The following is a 21,630-nucleotide window of genomic DNA, read 5'->3' on the forward strand; positions in this document are numbered from 1 at the left end:
CAAATCATCACATTTTATACCTTTAATTTATGTTATATCACAATAATGTCATAACAAACCTGGAGATTTTTAGTTTTAAAAAACAAATAAATAGACTATAGCATTTCTGATAGCGTGATGCATAATAGAGTTGGAGTTGATTATTGGTGGGTGAGTATGATGAACTACTTAATAAATGGTGTTGGGCCAGTTCTCATGTGTAACATTCCACATACCCAACACGAAAATAAAATCCAAATGGATTAAAGACTTACACATAAGAAATTAAAACCTGGGAAAAATATATAGGGTCATATCTTTATGATCACAGAATAAAGATTTCTTTTTTTTTTTTAATGTTTATTTATTTGGGGGGTGAGAGGGGCAGAAAAAGAGGGAGAGAGAGGATCCCAAGCAGGTTTCACACTCAGTGCAGAGCCGGATGCAGGGTTTGAACTCACAAATGATCATGACCTAAGCCAAAATCAAGAGTTAGATACTTAACCCACTGACCCACCCAGGTGCACCATGGAATAAAGATTTTTAAACAATATGAAAAACATAGACCATACAAAAAAGATTGATATATTTGACTAAATCAATTCTTTCACTTCTGTATTACTTAAAAAATATCCTCCATAAATAATGCTCAAAGGCAAACAAAAGATTTGGAAAAGATATCTGCTACCTATATAACAAGGGATTAGCATCAGAATATGTAAAGAATTCGGGGCGCCTGGGTGACTCAGTTGTTAGGCGTCTGACTTCAGCTCAGGTCATAATCTCACGGTTTGTGAGTTCAAGCCCCATGTAAGGCTCTGTGCTGACAGCTCAGAGCCTGGAGCCTGCTTCGGATTCTGTGTCTCCCTCTCTCTCTGCCCCTCCCCCACTCATGCTCTGCCTCCCTCCGTCTCTCAAAAATGAATAAATGTTAAAAAAAAAAAAGAATATGTAAAGAATTCTACAAATCAGTCAATAAATAAAAGACAATTCAAAGGAACAAAATGGACCAAGGATAAAACCCAGCAATTTGCTGAAGAAAAGACCCAGATGACCAATAAATCTATGAAAGACTTCTCATAACCTTTCTAATCATCATGTATATTTACATTAAAATGAGATGTTTTTCTTTTTAAAGCGTATATTTAAAAAAAGGAAAAAATGCATTGTTGACCCCACATTGCAAAACGATCTTTTTTTTAAGCTTATTTATTTATTTTGAGAGAAGAGTGAGAAAAAGTGGGGGAGGAACAGAGAGAGAGGGAGAAAGAGAATCCCAAGCAGACTCTGCACTGTCAGAGCAGAGCACGATGTGGGGCTCAAACTCAAACGCTTAACCAGCTGAATCACGCAGGTGCCCCAAGTGCGTGACTCTCGATCTCAGGTTTGTAAGTTCCAGCCCCACACTGAGGGTAGAGATTACTTAAAAATCATAAAACAAACAGGGGTGCCTGGGTGGCTCAGTCGGTTAAGCATCCGACTTTGGCTCAGGTCATGATCTCACAGTTCATGAGATCAAGCTCTGCATCAGGCTCTGTGTTGACAGCTTGGAGCCTGGAGCCTGCTTGGGATTCTGTGTCTCCCTCTCTCTCTGCCCCTCCTGCAGTCTCTCTCTCAAAAATAAGTAAACATTTTAAAAAAGAATGAAAATTGAAACTAGACCACTTTCTCACACCATTCACAAAAATAAACTCAAAATGGATAAAGGACCTGAATGTGAGACAGGAAACCATCAAAACCCTAGAGGAGAAAGCAGGAAAAGACCTCTCTGACCTCAGCCGTAGCAATTTCTTACTTGATACATCCCCAAAGGCAAGGGAATTAAAAGCAAAAATGAACTACTGGGACCTTATGAAGATAAAAAGCTTCTGCACAGCAAAGGAAAAAACAAACAAAACTAAAAGGCAACCAACGGAATGGGAAAAGATCTTTGCAAATGACATATCGGACAACGGGCTAGTATCCAAAATTTATAAAGAGCTCACCAAACTCCACACCCTAAAAACAAATAACCCAGTGAAGAAATGGGCAGAAAACATGAATAGATACTTCTCTAAAGAAGACATCCGGATGGCCAACAGGCACATGAAAAGATGCTCAACGTCGCTCCTCATCAGGAAAATACAAATCAAAACCACACTCAGATATCACCTCACACCAGTCAGAGTGGCCAAAATGAACAAATCAGGAGACTATAGATGCTGGCGAGGATGTGGAGAAACGGGAACCCTCTTGCACTGTTGGTGGCAATGCAAATTGGTACAGCCACTCTGGAAAACAGTGTGGAGTTTCCTCAAAAAATTAAAAATAGACCTACCCTATGACCCAGCAATAGCACTGCTAGGAATTTACCCACGGGACACAGGAGTACTGATGCATAGGGGCACTTGTACCCCAATGTTTATAGCAGTACTTTCAACAATAGCCAAATTATGGAAAGAGCCTAAATGTCCATCAACTGATGAATGGATAAAGAAATTGTGGTTTATATACACAATGGAGTACTACGTGGCAATGAGAAAGAATGAAATATGGCCCTTTGTAGCAACATGGATGGAACTGGAGAGTGTGATGCTAAGTGAAATAAGCCATACAGAGAAAGACAGATACCATATGTTTTCGCTCTTATGTGGATCCTGAGAAACTTAACAGAAACCCATGGGGGAGGAGAAGGAAAAAAAAAAAAAAAAAAGAGGTTAGAGTGGAAGAGAGCCAAAGCATAAGAGACTCTTAAAAACTGAGAACAAACTGAGGGTTGATGGGGGGTGGGAGAGAGGGGAGGGTGGGGGATGGGTATTGAGGAGGGCACCTTTTGGAATGAGCACTGGGTGTTGTATGGAAACCAATTTGACAATAAACTTCATATATTGAAAAATAAAATAAAATAAAATAAAATGTATGAGGAAAAAAATTTTAAAAAGATGAAAAAAACTTAAACAAAAAATTTCTGCATCTCAAAGGAAATAATCAGCATAGTGAAAAGGCAACCTCTGGAATGGGAGAAAATATTTGCAAATCTATATCTGGTAAGGGATTAATAGCTAGAATGTATAAGGAACTTCCACAACCCAACAACAAAAAGAACCAAATAACCTGAATTTTAAATGACCAAAGGACTTGAACAGACAATTCTCCAAAGAAGATATAGACATGGCCAATAAGTTGGTGTCTGAAAAGAAGCTCAACATCACTAATCATAAGAGAAATGCAAATCAGAACCACAATGAGATAACAGCTCACATTCAACAGGATGGTCCCTATCAAAAGAACAGAAAACAGCAAGTGTAGGTAAGAACGTGGAGAACTTGGAATCCTTAGGCACTGTGGGAACATAATAAAATGGTGCAGACTTATGGAAAACAGTAGAGAGGTTCCTCAAAAAAATAAAAAATAGAATTACCATATGATTCAGCAATCCCACTTCTGGGATATAGCTAAAAGAACTCAAAGCAGGACCTTGGGATATTTGCAAACTTATTTTCATTGCAGTATTATTCACAATAGGTAAAAGGTGGAAGCTACACAAATGTCCATTGACAGATGAATGGATAAAGAAAATGTAGTGTCTACTTTTTGTGATGGAATATTATGCAGCCTCAAAAGGAAGAAAATCCTGTCACATGCAGCAATATGATTTCATCTCAAAGACATTATGGTAAGTGAAATAAGCCAGTCACAAAAGGACAAATGTTATATAATTCCATACATATGAAGTATCTACAGAAGTCAGAATCATAGAAACAGAAAAGTAGAGAGGTGGCTGCCAAAGCTGGGGGGAAGAGGGACATGGAATTAGTGTTTAATGGGTGTAGAGTTTCAGTTTTGCAGGATGAAGGAGTTCTAGAGATATGTTGCATGACGATGTGAATATACTTAATACTAATGAGCTGTATGCTTAAAAATGGTTAAGATGCTAAATTTAATGCTATGTATTTTTTACCATAATAAAAAAGTTAAAATTTTAATGTAGCAATATAAATTTATTATTACATTAAATATATCATAAACCCAAAAGTGTGTAATGCACATGTAAAGTCAAAAATAATAAAATGTACACTCATGTACCCACCACACCTTAGAAATAGAATATTATTAATACCATAAAGGCCTTATGTGTGCTTCTCCTTCCCCAGAGATAATAATCCTGAATATTTATGTTAATCCTTCTCTTGCTTTTCTTTCCAAATTTACCAACATGTGTATCTCTAAACAATATATTTTTGCCTAACACTGAACTTTATATAAATGGAATTAAATATTCTCCTGTAACTTATCTCTTATTCCCTTATGCCTATTCCCTTTTTTAACATGACTCTCTTTTTTGAGATTCATCATACCAATGCATAGATACACCTTCCTATGAAAATACCACAATTTATTTTCTGTTTCTTCTTCTTCTTCTTATTATTATTATTATTATATAGAGAAAGAGCAAAAGCAGGGGAGAGGAGCAGAGAGAGAGAGAAAGAGAGAGAGAGAGAATCTCAAGCAGGCCCCAAACTCAGCATGGAACCCTACTTGGGGCTCGATCCCACAACCCTGGGATCATGACCTGAGCCAAAATGAAAAGTCAGTTTCCTAACCGACTGAGCCACCCAGGTGCCCCTTCTTTTCTTTTTGTTTGTTTGTTTGTTTAATGTTTTTATTTGTGAGAGAGAGTGCAAGCAGGGGAGGGGTAGAGAGAGGGGGACTGAAGATCTGAAGTGGGCTATGTGTTGACAGCTGAGAGCCCAATGCAGGGCTAGAACTCACAAATTTTTAGATAATGACCTGAACTGAGGTTGGACACTTAACCAACTGAGCCACCCAAGGAGCCCCTTCTATTCTGTTCTTAACAGACATTTAGGATGTTTCCAGTTTGGGAGAATTATAAATGGCTATTGCTCCTGTGAATATTCTTTTTCTTTTTTTAACGTTTATTCATTTTTGAGAGACAGAGAGAGACAGAGCGTGAGTGGGGGAGGGGCAGAGAAAGAGGGAGAAACAGAATCTGAAGCAGGTTTCAGGCTCTGGGCTCTGGGCTGTCCTACGTGGGGCTTGAACCCATGAACCATGAGATCATGACCTGAGCCGAAGTCAGACACGTATCGACGGAATCACTCAGGTGCTTCTACTCCTGCATATATTCTTGTACATCTCCTAATCCTAGTACATGTATTCAAGTTTCTCTGGACACTAGAGTATAGGCTTAAAGTATAGATGTTCAAGGAATTGAAAACAATCTAAATATCCATCAAAAGGGTAATGGATAAATTAAATGTGACATATTTATATGATGGAATATTACACAGTAGTCAAAATGAATGAATCAGGGGTGCCTGGGTAGCTCAGTTGGTTAAGCGTTCCACTCTTGATTTCAGCTCAGGTCATGTTCTCCCAGTTGGTGAGATTAAGCCCCATGTCCGGCTCTGAGCTAACAGCGTGGAGCCTGCTTGGGATTCTCTCTCTCCCTGTTTCTCTGCCCCTCCCCTGCTCGTTTATGCACTCTCTCTCAACATAAATTAGTAAACTTTCAAAAAAAAAAAAAAAAAAAGGAATGAACCATTGCATGCCATGATAAAAGTGAGAGAAAAGAGGAACAATGAATTATACTATTTGGGTAAAAAAACATAACAAACACACATAACATGATACTAAATATATGTAAAAATATAAAAAGTGAATTGGAAGTATATATACTAAACTCATGACAGTGGTTCTCTGGGGAAGAAGAGAGAGGGGACTTAAGCTTTATTTATAGTGTTTTATTTCCTTTAAAAAAAAGGTTAAAAGTAAATATGACAAAACATTAATGGTTGTGAATTCTGAGTGGTAGAATATGGGTATTTGTTATCTTGTCCCAGATTGGACTTAGAAACATGTGGGGGAGAAGAATGTGTCAATATCATTTAAATATTTTTAAGTGTTTGCCTAAGAGTTCATTTAGTATTCAAAATTTACACAATCTTACTATGGGAAATTTTAAGTGGTTTCCCTTCTTTTGATGTAGTTTTAAAAATAAACACTGAGGTTTTTTTAAAAATTGTAAAACGGCTTTATTATATGTCATTCTATTTCCATAGGACTGATTTCCAGCTCTGTAATTACTGGATCAAAGAGTGTGAAACTTTGAAACATTTGCTGCTTTCCAGGCAACTCCCAATATACATTACCTAGGGAAATCCTAACTTGAAATATTATAGATCTGGGAGTGCTTTTTATGAGACACAAAAGGTCCATCCTTTATTTAATCATTCTTAACTGATATTTAATTCTTCCACTTTGGAGCTCAATACCTTTGATACGTATACCTTTGCATTAATCTCTGGCTTAATCAGCATTTATCTAGGTAAAATGTTGACCTCACTAATGAATGAACACGAAAAGAAGACATTGTCACTCAAATCAGGAAGGGTTTTCGAAAGAGAGCTGTTCAAAAGTAGAAGCTCCCCATTACTGGAGGTAGGGAAGCAGAGACTTGGCAATTACTTGGCAGAATGTTATAAATTCCTTCTTTCATTCTTCAAACCTGTAGGGAACACCTTTTCCTTGAGCTACGTGCAAGGACGTAAAGACTCAGAGGTGAAAATTTTTAGGGTGCTGCCACCCAAGCTGACTTTCAAGAGTTTGGCTAAATGATCCAATCCTGTTGTTCTCTGAATTCTTTGTTGCTGGCTGGATCTTAATTTTAGGCTTTGGAAGGTGTGCCTGTGAACAACGGGAAATCCAGCAAATGAAACTAGCTTTTATGATTTTGATTAATTACGTTTCTTAGAACGATCCGTCAAACCTACTTGTGGGTGTTGGATACAAAGATCAATTCGGCCTGAAGGACCATTCAGGGGAGAGGGAAAGAGAGGCAATTCGGGCGGGGAGCTTCGAGAGAAAAAAAAAAAAAAAGCAGTATCTACTAGTCTCTGAGCTCTGCTCATTTGGTGTACCCTGGACCCCGCGGTACCAAGCCCAGGAAACCCCACCCGCCAGCATCAGCGCCGGCGGGAGGCCAAGCAGCACCGGCCATTTGATAACCCGGAACTTCGTGTGCGGGGTCCCTGCAGCAGCGCGCACGGGGAAGCGTATGGGCGCTGTACCGCCCTGCGCCATGCCCTTCAGCCGGGCTCTCGGAGGAGAAAGCTCGCGGCTTGGGCCGAGGCGGTGGTCCTGGTGGTTTTCTTTGTAGTTGGCGGTCCGAGGCTAGGCCTCCAGTGGGAACGGCATCACCATGATGAGCGGACGGCCGGGCCGAGTGCCCTTACAGTTCCTGCCGGATGAGGCCCGGAGCCTCCCACCGCCCAAGCTGACCGACCCGAGACTCGTCTACATGGGTTTCTTGGGCTACTGCTCCGGCCTGATTGATAACGCGATCCGGCGAAGGCCGGTGGTGACTGCCGGTGAGGGCTGCGCGGGCGGGATCGGCTGGGAGGAAAGGGGGTCTCAGGGCTGTGGGTTGGTTCCTCCATAGGCTGCCCAAGGTCCTTTCGCTTTCCCGGGCCTTTCACCTAACAGGCCCCGCCTCGCCTCCCTGGGGCATCCGTGTCCCGGGAGCTCTTCAGAACCCGATAGGGCCAAAGTGTTATTTGGCACTTAACAATTGAGGACCATGAAACCCAAGGCCCCACAGTGAGTCTGTGAAGAACCCAGGATTGAACTGCCAGGTCCTCTCTCAGTTCGCGCCTTGGTGTGTGCAAGAGTGAGCGTACACTTTGTGCCATGCACTACTGACGCTACGTGCATTATAGCATTTAATTCTCAAAATACTTTACGGAAAGGTATTATCCGCAATGAGGAAATTGAGCTTTAGAGGGGCTAACGCAACTTGCCCAAGGTCATATGGTTGTTAAGTAGCCTGTTTTTAATTTTTTTTTAATGCTTATTTATTTTTGAGAGAGAGAGAGAGAGACAGCAGGGGGGAGGGCAGAGAGAGAGGGAGACACAGAATCTAAAGCAGGCTCCAGGTTCCGAGGTGTCGGCACAGAGCCTGCTATGGGGGCTCGAACCCAGGAACGGGGAGATCATGACCTGAGCCGAAGCCGGACACTTAACCCACTGAGCCACCCAGGCGCTCCTGAGTAACCTGTTTTTAGACTTCAAGTCTGTATTTGAAAGTAGTGCTTCTCAAACTTAATGTACCTACTGGTAACCTGGGGATCTTTTTAAAATGCGGATTCTGATTTATCAGGTCTGGAGAGAAGCGTGATGTTTACAAACTCCCAGATACTGTTGATGATGCTAGTCTAGAGACCCCCTTTGAGTAGGAGAGGATAAAACCACTGGGCTGTATTTTCTAGTAGCGTGTCAGTGGCCGCCTGTCAGATAATGGCTGACACAGTAGCTGGGCAAAGGGCAGTGGATTTCCAAAGGGAAAAGAGGAGGGAAGCTTTGGAAGAGGTGTCTTTTTTTAAATGTTTTTATTTATTTTTGAAGGAGAGAGAGAAACAGAGCATGAGCAAGGGAAGAACAGAGAGAGAGGGAGACACAGAATTTGAAGCAGGCTCCAGGCTCTAAGCTGTCAGCACAGAGCCTGATGTGGGGCTCAAACCCACGAACTGTGAGAACTGTGAGATCATGACTCGAGCCGAAGTCAGTTGTTTAACCGACTGAGCCACCCAGGCGCCCCTGGAAGAGGTGTCTTTGAACTTAGCTATGATTTATCAAATTCTAGGAGAGTTTTTCAGGCCTTTGAGAAGCTAGTGGAAGTAAATGGAAGTAAGGGCCTCTGAATGGGGAACAGTTTGATGATTGAGTGTATAGAATAGGATAATGAGGGTAAGAAGGAGATTTAGGTAGATCAGGGCACATTATACTCTAGGCAGACAGGAACCTTTTTAGCTTTTGAGAGCTATTGGTGGATGGGGAGTGGAGAGATGTGGTAAGCAGGCTCCATGCCCAATGTGGGCCTTGAACTTATGACTGTGACATCAAGAGTCAGATGCTCTACAAACTGAGCCAGCCAGGTCCCCCAGGCCTTGTGTTTTGTTTTGTTTTTTCTTTTAAATTTTTATTTATTTATTTTGAGAGAGAGAGAGCACACGTGAGTGGGGAGGGGCACAGGGAGCATAGAGAGAATACCAAGGGGGTCCTTTGCTGTCAGCATAGAGCCTCACATGGGGCTTGAAATCAGGAACCCTGGAGAACATGACCTGAGCCGAAATCAAGAGTCAGATGCTTATCTGACTAAGCCTCCAAGGGGCACCAGGCCTTGTATTTTAAAAAGAAGGCCACCTTTGTCAGTGCAAAGCACTGATTGGAGCCGAGGAACTCAGTTAAGAAGAAAGCTAATACAGTGGTTCAGGCGACCAGGAATCACTTTACTTGTTCCTCTTTTGGCCACCTTGCAGCTGTATGTCGTGCCTGAAGTCCAGCTTTCAGCTCACCAAATCTTAGCGTTTCTAGTGCTCAAATAGTATTGAAATCCCATCTCCCTTAGACATGACCCTCCTCCATCCAAAGGAGTGGGCTTTGTCTACTTCTGCCTCTGGGGAGATGAGGTTTTCTCCCTTTTCATCACCCCTCCACATTTGCCCCAGCCTGTCACAGCTGCACTTTGAAACTCAATGGCCTTGCTCCTCTCTTTCCTATCTGTGTTAGCTTGGACAAGTTACTTGGTCGGGCCATTCAGAGGCAAAATTTCTTCATCTGTAAAATGAGAGTAATTAATCTTTGCATATTTGTTGTGGGAATTAAGTGAGATTCTAGAGATAAAATGCCTGGCTTACAGAAGGTACTAGACAAAGTTTCTATTCCTTAGCTGTTGTTATGCAAACAGTTTACCATATATTTGTTTGTTCAGCATTTACTAAGTTCTTTCTTTGTGCCAGGAAGGGTTACATACCAGGTATATGGGGTGAGGAATACCGTCCCTGCCCTTGAAGAGCTCCTAGTCGAGTCAGACAAGTGAACAGTCCATTATGGGTCTAAGCATGACAGATAATGTGTTTTCATAGAAGTAGGTGAGCAGAGAGCACTTTGGGAGCACAGAGGAGGTACAGATTGGAGAGATACTATTCCAGAGGAAGAACATAGTGGTCAAGAGCACATGATTTTGGGTTTGACACCACTCCATTCTACTAGCCATTCAATTCTGGGGAAGTTACTTATCTCTTTAAGCTTTAGTTTCCTTACATATGAAATAGAGATAATATCTACCTCTGTGTGGCTGTGAGAACTAGATGAGATGATGTATAAAGCCCTTAACCTAGGGGCTAGAGGTGAGAGTTCCTGAGTTCCCCGGGGTTTCCTCGGTCTTGAGAACTTTATTGAAATGGTTCTCAGCAGCATTTACTGAAGCACATTATGTTTGTCTAGTTTAATGACGGTCATATAGCAGTATTCAGTAAGTATTGAATAAATAAATATATGTCGATTACAAGGAAGTCTAAAACATGGTCCCAGGCCTCGAAAGACTCACAAATCAGACAAGCATATCCATTTAAAAGGCCAAATGGTGTAAGTTTATGCATGTTGGGTAACAGCTGTGACAGAGGAGTGGGGAAGGAGAAAGATATGGTGGATTTTCAAACTATAGCCGTGGAAAGTATCTGGCATTCTGTGGGTAGCACTGGAATATTCTGTAAATGAAATCAAATTGTGCAGATCTTTTTCAAGTTAGCAGAAAATATTAAATAGAATTTTTTTCTTGAGCTTTTCTCCCATCGCAAGTTCTAAACTACTGATAGTAGTTACCACTTACCTGCTCTAAATTTATAGTCAGTTGGTATCTAAGTGTCACCCACAAAATTAAATATATTTATTGATTTCTAGTATAATATATCAGTAGTTAATGGTATTCTGCAAAGAACACCATGGCTTCCAAGTTTAAATTCACTTGGGGAGCCTGGGTGGCTCAGCCAGTTGAGCGTCTGACTTTGGCTCAGGTCATGATCTCGAGGTCCGTGAGCTCGAGCCCCGCATTGGGCTCTGTGCTGACAGCTCAGAGCCTGGAGCCTGCTTCGGATTCTGTGTCTCCCTCTCTCTGCCACTCCCCCACCCATGCTCTGTCTGTCTCTCTCTCTCTCTCTCTCTCTCTCTGAAAAATAAATAAACCTAAAAAAATTTTTTTAATTCACTTAATAAAGGGAAAACGATTGTGGAGGGGTTGTGCATGTGGTGGGAGGGAGGCCACCACTGAGAGGGAGAGAAGAGGTTAAGGAAAGGAGGACTTGGGAAGGGGCCAAACCATGCCCTTGAGGGCTGGGACACTAACATCACCATCTGAAACATTCAGGGAATCTTTTTCTATGAGGGATATACATAAGCATAGAGAGTCTAGGTCTTTGTGTCTGTGTCGTCCAGTGGCATACAGAAGAACTCAGCACACTTTGTTTGCTGTATTGCAGGTGGCCCATTAGGGGGAGTGATGGCTGTTTGGGGTCAGGGAGAATGCGAAAGAGCCTGAACCCTGTCCAGTCCCAGATTGTAGTACTATTTTGAATTTTTATTGTTTTACACATTTTTCCAAAATATTTTTACACGCATTTTCTTTTGGTTTATATAATACTGCCACGAGAACGATAGGATAGGTATCATCTTTGTTTTAGAGGTAGTAAATTGACTTGCCCAAGACCTTTTATCCATTTATTAAATATTAAGTGCTGTCTACGTGCTGGTACACAAAAATGAATTAAACATTGGCTTTGTGTGGTAGTAGAGGGAAATAATCTATATAGCAGTTAACATGCTAATAGAGAGGAGTTCATCCTGTTTTAACCCTGTTAAGGAAAATTCTGGGATGACTTCTTAGCAGAAGTGATGTCTGAATTGAATCTTGAAGGATGGGGGCAGAGGTTGTCTGGGCAGAGAAATAACCAGTGGGTGGTATGAGGAATTAAAAGCAGTTCAGTATTGGGCGCCTGGATGTCTCAATCGGTTAAATGTCCTACTTTAGCTCAGGTCCTGTTCTCACAGTTCGTGGGTTCAAGCCCTGCTTCATACTCTGTGCTGACAGTTCAGAGCCTGGAGCCTGCTTTGGATTCTGTGTCTCCCGCTCTCTCTACCCCTCCCTGCTTGCACTCTGTCTGTCTCTGTCTCTCAAAGAGAAATTAAAAAAAAAAAAAAAAGTAGTTCAGTATAATGGGGTGCCCATCAGTATAATCGCTCAGTCAGTTAAGTGTCTGACCCTTGATTTCTGCTCCGGTCACGATCTCATGGTTGGGGAGTTCAAGTCCACATTGGGCTCTGCACTGATAGCAAAGAACTTGCTTGGGATTCTCTCTCTGCCCCTCCCCTGCTCTCTCTCTCTAAAAATTAATTAAAAATAAAAATAGAAGTAGTTCATTATTGCTGGAACACAATGTGCATATCAGGGAATGTTAGATAAAGATGGAAGAGTCAGCTCATGAAAGACCTGGGAGGTCATCTAGGAGTTTGGTCTCCTATTGGGTATAATTGAAGGAGAAAGGGCTGACAAGCTAGGTTTGTATTTTAGTTAAAATTCCTCTAGTGACAGGGTACAGACTGGGATAAGTGCAGAGTAGAAAATGAGATGAAAGGGAGCTTGAGTTCCCTGAAGTGAGGCAAGGAAATATTTACAAGGTAGAATTGGCAGGACTCAGTGACAGAATGTGGGGAAAGAGCATTAAAAAAAAAGGGATGAGTACTGTGATCACCCAGGACTTGATTTCCTGGGTGATTGGTCTTACAAAAGGTGATTAGGAAGGAAGGAAGTTCGTTTGGGGATACGCAGGTGAACACACGTATCAAACATTTGGATATATCTGTTATTCACCTTGGGTATCTGAGTCGGACATACTTGCAGGTCACTAGAACATGGATGGTAAATAAAACTATAGGAATAAACGTATTCTTCAAAGCAATATATATGGGATAAGAAGAAGAGGGCTGGGGATAGAATTCTGGGGCATAGCTAGAAAATCAAACCTGTGGTTAGCCTTTTTTAAAAGATGTTTCTGTATATAAAGTTCAGCCCTTTGGATCTCCCATTCAGACTTTAAATTTTGGCGTTCCCTAGATCACATGATTTGATCCTCCCCAGTCTCATTATAATAGGATGATTTTTTTAATCTAGTTTTCGAATAGGTACTCATACACATGGTACAAAATTTAGAAGGTAAGAAGAGAATTGATAGTGTAGCTGGCTGCTTTGGTAACCAGTAAATATGCAGATACAAATTGGTGTATGGAGACAAACCAAACTGCTTTCTGAGCATTTATAAAGGACTTCATCTCTGTCACATCGCATCCTGAACAGGTCCTGGAATACAAGTTAGTTTAGATCTTCAGGATTTTGTACTTAATCCACCTTTTCCCATAAAGAAATTTATAAAACCTAAATTTTAAAAATCTTGAGTTCGTTTTGCATAAGTAAATAAATGAATGAATAAATAAACATGGATTCTATTCATAGTTATGTTTGTAGATTTAATGTTGGTTTTCATAATTGATGTCAGGGTCAAGGCTGTTTTTGCAAAAGAGCCATGTAGAAAAACCTTTTTTTTTTAAAGAATGGTGGAAGAAATAACAATAAATTACATATCTGAACTGCAAAGCTGTGATTTTAAATATACATTGATGGATTTTTGCTTTCTTTGGAATTTATTGTTTGAATTTCAGGTTTACATCGCCAGCTTCTATATGTTACTTCTTTTGTCTTTATTGGATATTATCTTTTAAAACGTCAAGACTATATGTATGCTGTGAAGGACCATGATATGTTTGCATATGTAAAATCACATCCAGAGGATTTTCCTGAAAAAGGTATTTCATTTATTTATTTGATTTATTATTTTTTGAAAAAGGTATTTCAGGGGCGCCTGGGGTGGCTCAGTTGGTTAAGCATCCAACTTTATGATCCCACGGTTCATGGGTTCAAGCCCTGCATCGGGCTCTGTGCTGACAGCTCAAAGCCTGGAGCCTGCTTTGGATTGTGTGTTTCTGTCTCTCTCTGCCCTTCACCTGCTCACACTCTGTCTCTCTCTCTCTCTCTCAAAATTAAATAAATAAACATAAACAAAAAAAGAGAAGGGTATTTCAAGTTACCTATAGTGAACCTCTTTCTTACCCTGTATCATTTGCCTTGGTTAATCTTATACATGCCTGTGGCTTCAGGTACATTCAGTATTCTGTTGACTCTCACATCATTGCCTATGTATTAGGATTCTCTTGAATTTGTATATCCAGTTCCTAGCCGAGTACCTCTATGTCCCTCAGACAGCAAACAGATTTTATGTCCCCTCTGCCTCTGCAGACTTCTGTTCTGTGTTCTGCATCGGTGAGTGGCACTGTTGTCCACCTGGCTACTCCAGCCAGAAGCCTGGGAAGTGTCTTCCAGTCTTTCTGTGACCTCTCATTAGTCCTCAAGTCTTACCATTCTACTTCCTATTTCTCAATCCTAAACTCCCATCTCTCTCCCACTGCCACTACCCCAGTTCACACCCTTATAATCTCTTGCTTGAACTCTTGCACTTGCCTCCAGCACACCTCTGCCTTCAGTCTTACTGAAGATCATGTCTCTGGATAAATGTGGCTATGCATAATAATAGGCATTGCTTACAGTAGGTATCTATTGCCTATCGGACAAAATCCAGACTGTTTAGGAGGGCTTATTTCCCCAGGCTGAGCTAATTGCCTGCTAGAAAGACTTTGCCCATACCTTTTATCCACCACATAACATGTACATGTCTGTCTCCCTCACTAGACTGTAGCTTCATCTTTTTTCCTCAGCCCTCTAGTACAAAGCCTATACTAGTAAGCAATAAATAATAGCTGATCTGATCTACACAAAAACCTGTCTCATCTCCTGTCACTCGTCTCCTGCCTTGTGAAATTCTGTGTCCTAAATCTGCCCTATATCCTGGGTAATGCTCGACTCTGTACCTTCTTGATCGTCCTCTTCCTCCATTTTTACCTGTCCACCTAGCAAATTCCAACCTAAGATTCATCATCTCAGAGAAGTCTTGGCCCAGCTACAGACAGGAATTTCCTCAGTACACTCTACTTACCACTCTTCAACTATGAATATGATTGTAATATAACTGTTGTCTTGTTTGTATTTTAATACATGTACATAATACAGATGTACATATATGTGAAGGAATGAATGAACGAATGTAGAAAAACTTTGAACTTACATAGATTTTAAAGAGATATTTAAATATTTACATATTCACAAAAATGTAATATTAAGCATTTAAATTTCATTATACTAAAGGATGGTCTCTAATGTCCTATTTAGCTCTAAAATTTTATTACTCTATTTAATATTCCCATAGCCTTTAGTCACATATGTGATGTTCATGGTGGATCAAAAAGGTATAGCTCTCTTTACCAATGAAGAATTCAAAGGCTAGAGTACAAAGCCATGAATAACGGATGTATCAGGGATGGGGAGTAGGCAAATGCATGTTAGCATTGGAATCTTGGAAATAGTGATTCCTAACAGACCCAGTGGCAGAGCAGTCCTCGGTCCCAGGCCTGTGGCTCATTGCCTCCTGTTTATACTAGCTCCCTCTGTCAGTGGGAGCCTGTGTAGCCTTACAGACTCATTCTGTCTCTGAGCAGCATATCAGTGGCAGGTGTGCTGAGAGCGTCTTGCACTGACAGCAGGGACATGGAAAGCTTGACCACCTCGACTCCTGGTCCTGCAGCTGACCTGTGCTCCTCCCTGTTTATTCCTTCCATTACCCCGTCAGCCAGGGCCCCCTGGCAGTGCTTTGTCCCTCTGGGCAGCCATCTGGATGTCACCAGAGTCTTCCAAAGTTACCCTTCATCCAGTGAAACAGTGTCTCAGGGATTGCCAAGCTATGGTTGAGGACAAGAACCTAAGAAAATTCTTAGAGGAGTTTCTGTCTACGAGAATATTAACTGTTAATTTTTCTTTAGGAAATACGATTTTTAAAACATAACTTAAGGGGCTTCTGAGTGGCTTAATTGGTTTAGCATCTGACTTCAGCTCAGGTCATGATCTCACGGTTCCTGGGTTTGAGCCCTACATTTGGGCTCTGTACTGACAGCTCTAAGCCCAGAACGTGCTCAGATTCTGTGTCTCCCTCTCTCTCTGACCCTCCACGACTTGTGTTCTGTCTCTCTCAAAAATAAATAAACATATAAAATAATTTTTTTTGTGATCTTTCCTTTTTATAGATAAGAAAACTTACGGTGACTTTCTTGAAGAATTCCATCCAGTGCGTTGAAGTCTCCAAAATGCTTACTTTGGTTTCACTGATACCAGTTATGTCTGAATTTTGTGAAACATGTTTCCATGATACCTGAAGTTTATGTTAATCTGTATGTTAACACTTTGTGATTAAAATGGTCATCATGAACACTCTTGACTCCTTTTTGTCATAAGAAAAATAATTCATTGGAGAATGGTCCGTTTCCATTCACCCAATTTTTTTTTTTAATGTTTATTTATTTTTGAGACAGAGAGAGACAGAGCATGAACGGGGGAGGGTCAGAGAGAGGGAGACAGAATCCGAAACAGGCTCCAGGCTGTCAGCACAGAGCCCGACGCGGGGCTCGAACCCACAGACCGCGAGATCGTGACCTGAGCCAAAGTCGGACGCTTAGCCGACTGAGCCACCCAGGCGCCCCCATTCACCCAATTTTAAGAAGACATCTGGCAGATTTACAGTGGAGTTTAGGTGGGGGGCCTGGGTGGCTCGGTCGATTAAGCCTCCAACTTCAGCTCATGTCATGTTCTCACAGTTTGTGGGTTCAAGCCCTGCTTCAGGCTCTGTGCTGACAGTTCAGAGCCTGGAACCTGCTTCAGATTCTGTGTCTCCCTCTCTCCTTCCCCTTCCCCTGCTTTCTCTCTCTCTCTCTCTCTCTCTCTCTCTCTCTCTCTCTCTCTCTCTCAAAAATAAATAAACATTAAAAAAAATTTTTTTAATAACATAAAATGGAGTTTAGGGGCACCTGGGTGGTTCAGTCAAGCATTCCTGACTTTTGATTTTGGGGCCTGCTTAAGATTCTCTCTTTCTCTCTCAAAATAAATAAAAAATAAAATGAAGTTGAGTTGAGTTAGCAAACCAGCCTGTGGGCCAAATGTTGTCCGCTGCCAGAATGGTTTATTGGAATATAGCCATGTTTGTTTGCCTGTCTATGGTTGTTTCCATGCCATACTGACAGAGTTGAGTAGTTGTGACAGACGTTATGGCCTGCAAAAGCTGAACTATTTAATATATGGCCGATTACAGAAAAAGCTTACCTGTTCCCAGTGCTGGTAAAAGCAAAATAAAGTAACCCAGATTATGGAGGGTTTTCTGAATTTGCAGAATAATTTGGGCTTGATTCTATAGGTGGTGGGAAGTCACTAAAGGCTTTTTAGTGGAATAGCAGTCAGGTTTGTATTTCTGAGCTCTCTGCAACAATCAATATAAAGGGTGGTTTAGGAGGAGACTCAAGACCAGAAGAACTGTTAGAAAACTGATACTGCAAAAGGGTCTTTGGTTATGATCCAGGGATCACCCAGGAGAAAATGGGCTCAGCAGCTAACACTGTCTACAGCAGAGCTTGGTGTGATTAAAGGTAAAAACCCCACCTAACTGGAACAAATTTACCCTTTATCACTTCCCAAATCCAAATGTTTATCCAAAATGTGTTTGTTTGCAAGCTCAGATTTTATGATCAGATTAGTTTGGGGAGATTAATAAAATTATTTCTCAATACATTATATCAAATTAGAATGAGTATACGCACGTGGTTTCTGGACAAAATCAGATGAGTTCCATCTATTCTCTTGGGTCTCACTTGTTAAAAATGAAATTATGTCTGAGAAATTACTTTAGAACCTAATGAAGATAGGGGCCCCTGGGTGGCTCAGGTCATGATCTCACTGCTCGTGAGCTCAAGCCCCACATCGGGCTCTGTGCTGACAGCTCAGAGCCTGGAACCTGCTTTGGATTCTGTCTCTGTCTCTCTGCCCCTCCCCTACTCGCTCTCTTCTCTCTCAAATATGAAACAAATTTTTTTAAAACTAATGAAGATATATATAAGTACAAAGTTTTGGGTTGTTTACTGCTACTGCAATAAATACGTTTATAGTTCACTTGTGGTTGGCGGGTACATGAGTGTGAACCATTCATCCCAAGGGACTTTGCTATGCCTTAGTTCTGGAGGGTAAAAAGCAAGGGCTAGAGCAAATACATGGTAAGGGTGGGAGAAAGTCAACCTATAATAATAGCACTCACATGCCAGGTGCTTTTGATTCATCATCTTCTTTAATTTCCATAACAATCTCGTGAGGTAATACTATCCCATTTTATAGATGAGGAAATTTAGGCTCCGGTGAGTTGAATAATGTGCAAGATCACATGGTAAATGACTGCCCAGAGAAAGGATGTGAATTTCAGTTGGGTCAGGTGCTAAAACCTACGTCCTTTCTGGCATACCACACTGGCCAGGTAATACCTAGCCCCTCATGAAGCACTGGCCACCACCCCAAGCTGCTAAGACGGTGAGGGGAGCTGTGAATAACAGCAGGCATCCTAAAGGTGACCTGGTGCCAAGTCCACAAGCTGGTGCTCAGAGCGAGAGAAGCATCCCAGAGAGCCAAGTCGCCTTTGTTTGCTTCCAGCGGCAGGTCCAGGCCTTTCTGGTCTGCGTCAGAGCCAGTGAACTGTTCCGTGTCCTCATCAGAGTCTGCCCTCAGCCACTTAAAGGGATCTGTGGAGAGCCGAAATTTAAAAAACCGAGTCAGTATAAATTCATACAACGTGCCTATTTAGGTAGGAAAAACAACGCAGCAGCTCATTGCTGTAGGGAAATCTGGCAATGCAGTTAGCAGTGTAAGAGTTGGGGTGTCAGAGCTGCGGTAACAGCTAGTTTCGCCTCCGCGTTTCACTCACAAGGAAACTGCAATGCAGACAGGTGAAGTTGTCTGGGGTCGTACAGAGTCAGTGGTAGACCCAAGACCAGAGCCCAGATTTTTTAACTTCTGCTGTACCAGATAGCCTCCATGAACATCAGGTTACGGTGTGCTCAAACGGTGCAGAATGGCTGCTCTCGTCTTTGAAGGAGTTGGGTGCAGTTTCTTTTCTATTTTGTTGCTAAGGTTGACACTAACAAATTGGATTTTTGTTCTAGTTTTTTTTTTTTTTTAATGTTTATTTATTTTTGAGACAGAGAGGGACAGTGAGAGCAGGGAAGGGGCAGAGAGAGAGAGACACACACACACAGAATCTGAAGCAGGCTCCAGGCTCTCAGCTGTCAGCACAGAGCCCGACACGGGGCTCGAACCCACGAACCATGAGAGTTGGAGCCAAAGTTGGAGGCTTAACCAACTGAGCCACCTAGGCGCCCCGTTTTTTTTTTTTTTTTTTAATTATAGTTGACACACATAGAGGGGGTTTCTCTCCAGCCCAGGCTGCAGGGTTCTAAGGTTCTAGGCCAATCCACTAGCACAGAGAAAGGGAACTGGATTTGAGTTAAGCCAGGGTGCATTCATTTCCTGAGTAACCTGGGACTCTTTTTACTTCTCAGGCCCCCAGTTTTTCATCTGTAAAAGGGAATGATAGTTCCATTAGAAAATTGATATGCAAGTGATTTTTTTTTTTTAAATTTGAGAGAACGAGGGAGAGAGTGCCACTGGGGGGAGGGGCTGAGCGAGGGAGAGAGAGAATCCTAAGCAGGCTCCACGCTCACCGCGGAGCCCTACATGGGGCTCGGTCCCATGACCCTGGGATCACGACCTGAGCCAAAATCAAGAGTCAGAGGCTCAACCCACTGAGCCAGCCAGGTGCCCCATATGCAAGTGATTTTTAAATTAGAAAACTATTGAAGTGCCAGTAGTTGTTTTTACTAATACTGTTATGATTCAGTGAAGAAACAGCAACCCGGGGAAGTGAGCCAGTGAAACCAAGGCCTTAGTGGTAGAGTCAGAACTTGAACCAGAGCTGTTGACCCAAGCATTCACACACTTGCTAGTAAATGCACCCATGCACAAACACATATATGTGCACATAAGGTATGCATTCACAGGCCACCTTTCTTATTATCACCATGCCGTTCGTGGCCATTACTTACCAGTTCTGGGTCCAGAGAGTAAGACAGGCCTGGCCTTGAGCCCTCCCAGGTCCTGGTCTCAATACCCTGCAGTGATGGTACCTGTCTGAGACCCAGGCTCTCCCTCTCCCACTGGGCTGTGCACTGCTCCAGCTCACCTCCCCTGGAATATCCCTCAGTGGACTCTGACACCCACCAATGAGCCACCATTACCTTCCCTAGAGTCCGAGGCCTACTTGGCCTGTCCCATTATCTCCTGGTATGTCCTCGTCACCTCCTCAGCTTTCAGGGTAAGGTGGGTGAGGATGTGATGAAGGCTGGAAAAGTGCAGGTGGAACTGGGCTTCCAGGTCCAGCTGCCCCAAGATCCTCTCCTCCTCATCCTTCTCTGTCTTTGCAGCTTCATTCTCAGCCTCACTGGCCCTGCCATCTGCCACCTTGGACCTCCACTCCTCTCGGGGCAGCAGCCCGTGGTCCACATCCACGCGGATGGCCTTGAGCATGGTGAAGTAGTTGTAGAGATCAGGGGCCCCATCCTGGGCCCGGTGCCCGTGCACATTAAACTGCATGTCCCGCAGGAGGCTGGGGATCATCACCACCTGCTCCATGTTACGCACCACGGCCGAGTACCGGTCCATGACAGTCAGCAGGCAGTTCTTGGGGTAGTGCTTGGTTTGCACCCGCATGATGGCTGCTGCTTCCATGCCGAGTCCAGCAGACTGCCCCAGCACTACGTCGAGACCATTTTTATGTCCGGAGGTGACAGCAGTTTGACAGGATGCCAAAGCCCGCCAGTGGGTCAACACAAACCTGTTTTAGGCCAATCCCAGGGCTTGGGCACCAACATCTATATCAGGCGATCCATCTGCCCAGAGACAGACCTGCCAGCCCTCTGTCTGTCATTTCAGCACTCTGTGACCGCCTCAGCAAGCACCCGCCTCCTCCTTCACCAGCGCAACTGGCTTGTTAGAGGGAAGCTTTTCTCTTTGGCAACCAGTGTGCTTGACCCCAGGGCAGTCATGAGTTCTTTCGGGTTATCTGAGACCAAGCTGCCTCTTCACTGACTGCCTCCTTTTTTTTTTTTTTTTTTTTTAATTTTTCTTAACGTTTATTTATTTTTGAGAGACAGAGAAAGACAGAGAGTGGGCAGGGGAGGGGCAGAGAGAAAAGGAGACACAGAATCTGAAGCAGGCTCCAGGCTCTGAGCTGTCAGCACAAAGCCCAACATGAGGCTCAAACCCACGAACCGTGAGATCATGACCTGAGCTGAAGCTGGACGCTTAACCGACTGAGCCACCCAGGCGCCCCTTCACTGCCTGCCTCTTAATGTACAAGTTGACTTCTTTAGCCTGGGGTGCCTCAGCTGCTAAATGAACTAGGGAGGAGGGTCATGAAATGAAACAGCTCATTATGGGGCAAAGAGCACTGACATAGGAGCCAGAAGCCCAGTTCTGCAACTTCCCAGCTGAGTTTTCTGGTTGTTTGCTGGCTAACACTTATTGAAAACCTACTTCACATCAAGTTCTGCACTAAGTTAAAGTAACTTGCCCATGGCCCCATTGGAGCTGGGATGGCAGCCCAGGACCACTTCACTCCCACCTCCAGTCAGAGCTCTAGACCTATGTGTGAGGTTGCATAAGTTGTACATGTTAAATGCATCCGTATCCTGATCTGTAAATTTCAGGGGTTGTGATGATTAAATAAGATAAAG

General features: G+C 42.6%; 3 protein-coding genes across 3 annotated transcripts in view; 2 read left to right on the forward strand and 1 right to left on the reverse strand.

Moving 5' to 3' along the window:
- Positions 1–3,526, forward strand: part of ALG8 (ALG8 alpha-1,3-glucosyltransferase) — a 40,115-nt gene extending 36,589 nt beyond the window's left edge. Inside the window, exon 13 of the mRNA XM_042906224.1 lies at positions 3,484–3,526. Coding sequence (XP_042762158.1) covers positions 3,484–3,487 — 4 coding nt within the window. The 3' untranslated portion in view covers positions 3,488–3,526. The remainder of the gene's footprint in view (positions 1–3,483) is intronic.
- Positions 3,527–7,005: 3,479 nt separating this feature from the next.
- NDUFC2 (NADH:ubiquinone oxidoreductase subunit C2) lies at positions 7,006–16,240 on the forward strand. Its single transcript, XM_042906502.1, has 3 exons — positions 7,006–7,349; positions 13,528–13,671; positions 16,057–16,240. The coding sequence occupies exons 1-3, from the start codon at positions 7,181–7,183 to the stop codon at positions 16,104–16,106; spliced, it is 363 nt and encodes a 120-aa protein (XP_042762436.1). The 5' UTR covers positions 7,006–7,180; the 3' UTR covers positions 16,107–16,240.
- Positions 16,241–17,971: 1,731 nt separating this feature from the next.
- Positions 17,972–20,840, reverse strand: LOC122200389 (thyroid hormone responsive). Its single transcript, XM_042905958.1, has 2 exons — positions 20,134–20,840; positions 17,972–18,582 (listed from the first exon to the last, which is right to left on the reverse strand). Exon 1 carries the CDS (start codon positions 20,621–20,623, stop codon positions 20,153–20,155), a length of 471 nt encoding a protein of 156 aa, XP_042761892.1. The 5' UTR covers positions 20,624–20,840; the 3' UTR covers positions 17,972–18,582; positions 20,134–20,152.
- Positions 20,841–21,630: the final 790 nt, after the last annotated feature.

This window comes from Panthera leo, chromosome D1 (assembly GCF_018350215.1).
Source record: "Panthera leo isolate Ple1 chromosome D1, P.leo_Ple1_pat1.1, whole genome shotgun sequence".
Classification (NCBI taxonomy): domain Eukaryota; kingdom Metazoa; phylum Chordata; class Mammalia; order Carnivora; family Felidae; genus Panthera; species Panthera leo.